This window comes from Cucurbita pepo, unplaced genomic scaffold (assembly GCF_002806865.2).
Source record: "Cucurbita pepo subsp. pepo cultivar mu-cu-16 unplaced genomic scaffold, ASM280686v2 Cp4.1_scaffold001707, whole genome shotgun sequence".
Lineage (NCBI taxonomy): Eukaryota > Viridiplantae > Streptophyta > Magnoliopsida > Cucurbitales > Cucurbitaceae > Cucurbita > Cucurbita pepo.
This window is the reverse complement of record NW_019647821.1, coordinates 2,154-5,977: the sequence shown is the minus strand read 5'-3', so window position 1 is coordinate 5,977 and position 3,824 is coordinate 2,154. Positions and strand designations below refer to the sequence as shown.

Sequence of the window (3,824 nt, the reverse complement as noted above, 5' to 3'; positions counted from 1 at the left end):
CAGTACGAGAGGACCATAACAAAGTCCTTAGCAGACGAGCCAACAGATGCTGGAATTTTCTTAGCCGTGGACGCCGTTCGAAACCACAAGTCGACCAAGTTTTGTAGCTGCTGTGTTGGTAGCACCGGCTGACCCCGACACGATATTTCCACCTGAGACGTAACATGAATCAAAACAACATATTCGACTTAACCACTTCGAGATCGAGCTCGTGAAATTAAATACCTCAGCTTCACTCTCAAGATCTAGTTTCTTTACAAGGTACTTTTGGATAGACGAAACAGGCATTTTCCCATCTCTGTAGCGTAACGAGCAAATAAACGAACATTTAGAACAGCATATTAATCAGCGAGTATCGAAAATCCGATGAGTAGCAACAGTAACGTTCTTACACGGTGTCGAGAACGTATTTGTTCTTATAAGATTCATGAAATATAAATGAAGAACTTACTTTATTCTCAAGTAAGAAGTTGATATTTGAGGCAACGGAAAACCTCCTTTCCTAAAATTTATAAGAACAAATCAGTCAAACAAGAACTCAAATAATATGTATTTGATAGGTTGGGTATGTTACCTGTCTTCCGAAGCGATTAATGTGAACCAAATCGAGTTATTTCTTCTACATTTATCGGCCGACGCATCGAGCACAGCTTGTGCTGTCGAGCCTAGCTCGACAGACGAAGCTGCCTTGTTACGAGCTACTGCTCGTAACCTTCGACGTTTCATGGATTCTGGGAGTGATGTCGTCCCATTATTATGGTTATCCTTGGACTTTAGGTGGCTTCCATGCTCTTTATTTCTTGTTTTCGGCATACACGGTCCGTAATTCGGAGCTCCAAGTGACAGCGGTTTTGCATTGGTTTCTTGTGCATTGAGATCAGCATCAGCAACGATCGATGGTTCGAGTTTGGCCATTGACGGGTCTTGGAAATTTAGTTTGGTTGACTTCGTTCGGTTAGCAGCTTCTACCAAACAATTCAAGGGTGTCCAGAGATCGGCTTTTCCTTCTACTGTAAGATCCTCGTGTCTTGTACTGTTAGATGGCTCGGCGAAAGATGAGTCGGGCCTTCTGTGCTGAACGTTTTTAGTCAAATAATCAGAAGAGCTGGAACTTGGTGTATGATCTTCTCCTGAATCTTCTTCTTTCTTTAGCGGTTCCTCGATCCCGACACTACATCCTCGTAAAGTCGAAGCCTTTCTTGCAACATTCTTCGATCGTCTTCCAGTCAAGCCGCTACTCTGCATTGGTACTTTGGGTGTGTTTACCACCAACGAAGATAGCGATCGCTCCTTCCTTTTCACGGGTAACGTAGCCAAGGGCGACACTTCGGGTGCGGTTATCTTTCTCCTCTTGAGAGGAAATATTTTGGCTCTGATATCTTGTAAATTGTGGTCTGGCCTGCAAAATATAAATACAAATCTAATGTTGCAGCTGAGCTCATCTAAATGCTATAACGTTAAATGCCGGAGCAGTCGAAGGAAAGCGGCTAAATTTTAGCGTTACGATATCCCATCAAAGGAGACACTAGATCGAGGACCTTCTTGAAGCTCTCGTACCAAAAAAAGGCCTTTTGGAAACTCGAGAACGCGTCTAGACTTTAGAGAAAACGAGTCCAAAAGACATCTCCGTGAAAAAATTGTCAATTTTCTTCTTGCTTTCCCTTTTGGGCTTCCCCTTAAGGTTTTGAAAACGCGTATGCTAGAGAGAGGTTTTNAGGCCTTTTGGAAACTCGAGAACGCGTCTAGACTTTAGAGAAATCGAGTCCAAAAGACATCTCCGTGAAAAAATTGACAATTTTCTTCCGCTTTCTCTTTTGGGCTTCCCCTTAAGGTTTTGAAAACGCGTATGCTAGAGAGAGGTTTCCACACCCTTATCAAGAATGTTTCGTTCTCCTCCCCAACCGATGTGGGATCTCACAATCCACCCCCCTTCGAGGTCCAACATCCTCGTTGGAACTCATTCTGTTCTCTNTTCTCCTCCCCAACCGATGTGGGATCTCACAATCCACCCCCTGTTCGAGGCCCAGCATCCTCGTTGGAACTCATTCCGTTCTCCNCCAACATCCTCGTTGGAACTCATTCTGTTCTCTAATCAATGTGGGACCCCCCCAATCCACCCCCTTTGAGACCTAGCGTCCTTGTTAGCACACCGCCTCGTGTCCACCTCCCTCAGGGCTCAGCCTCCTCGCTGGCACATTGCCCGATGTCTGGCTCTGATACCATTTGTAACGGCCCAAGCCCACCACTAGCAGATATTATCCTCTTTGGGCTTTCCCTTTCTGGCTTCTCCTCAAGTTTTGAAAACGCGTATGCTAGGGAGAGAGTTCCACACCCTTATAAAGAATGTTTCGTTCTCCTCTCCAACTCATGTGGGATCTCACAATCCACCCCCATTCAAGGCCCAANCGTTTTCCTCTCCAACTGATGTGGGATCTCACAATCCACCCCCCGTTCAAGGCCCAGCATCCTCGCTGGCACTTGTTCCCTTCTCCAATCAATTGTGGGACCCCCAAATCCACCCCTCTTTGAGACCCAGCCTCCTCGCTGACACATCACCCGGAGTTTGGCTCTGATACCATTTGTAACACCCTAAGCCCACCGCGAGCAGATATTGACATCTTTGGCCTTTCCCTTTCGAGGTTCCCCTCAAGGTTTTTAAAACACGTCTGCTAAGGAGAGGTTTCCACACCCTTATAAAGAATGCTTCGCTCTCCTCCCCAACCGATGCGGGATCTCACAATCCACCCCCCTTCGAGACCCAGTATCCTCGCTGACACNCCCCCCCCAATCCACCCTCTTTTAAGACCTAGCATCCTTGTTGGCACACCGCTTCGTGTCCACCCCCTTCAGGGCTCCGCCTCCTCACTGGCACATTGCCCAGTGTCTGGCTCTGATACCATTTGTAACACCCCAAGCCCACCGCTAGCAAATATTGACATCTTTGGCCTTTCCCTTTCAAGCTTCCCCTCAAGGTTTTTAAAACATGTCTGCTAAGGAGAGGTTTCCACACCCTTATAAAGAATGCTTCGTTCTCCTCCCCAACCAACGTGGGATCTCACACAATCCCCGTTTCATACATTAATGTTTCATCTCTAGTTTTTACACCTTCCTCAAACAAATTGCCTCGATATACCGAGCAACACGACTCTATTACCGCCACTAGCAATAGTATCAACAACACTCTTTATAAAATAGAAGAGCACGAAAGCATACACCTCGACAAATTTTTTTACGAACATAGACAGTTCTTTCATCCCAACAAAGCACTTTACCTAACAGCTATACGCTCGAGAGCTGTCAAATCATGTCATTAGAGGAAACTGCAAAAAATAAAAGAACAGACCTCAGTTTCTCCACAGGAAGACAGCCCAGATCAACGTTACATACAGGACAACAATCAACCTCCTCATCTGAGAGCTTCTCATAAATGCATTTCCTGCAAACTGATATGAACCAACATTTTAATGCACTACAAAGCTAGCATTTCAAAAGCCACTGATATATGTGTTTGTGGAAGTAATGGGATGTTATACTCATAAAATTCACGAACAAATACGAATATTGATAAACATAGAAGGGGAGGTGTAATGTAACGGCCCAAGCCCACTGCTAGTAAATATTGTCCTTTTTGGGCTTTCCCTTAAGGTTTTTAAAACGCGTCTGCTAGAAAGAGATTTCCACACCCTTAATGCTTTGTTTACCTCTCCAACCGATGTGGGATCTCACAATTCACCCCCTTTTGGGACTCAAAGTCCTTGCTGGCACATCGCCCGATGTCTGACTCTGATACCATTTATAACGGCCCAAACCCACCCCTAGCAAAT

At 45.4% G+C, this 3,824-nt stretch overlaps 1 protein-coding gene across 1 annotated transcript; it reads right to left on the bottom strand.

Moving 5' to 3' along the window:
- Nucleotides 1–6: 6 nt before the first annotated feature.
- LOC111786464 (E3 ubiquitin protein ligase DRIP2-like) lies at nucleotides 7–3,477 on the bottom strand (the record flags this gene model as incomplete). The annotated part of the gene is made up of 5 exons (XM_023666713.1): nucleotides 7–152; nucleotides 226–298; nucleotides 452–502; nucleotides 575–1,399; nucleotides 3,344–3,477. Coding segments are annotated over 5 exons (1,229 nt in total), but the record flags the coding sequence as incomplete, so codon positions are not given.
- Between the last annotated feature and the right edge of the window lie 347 nt (nucleotides 3,478–3,824).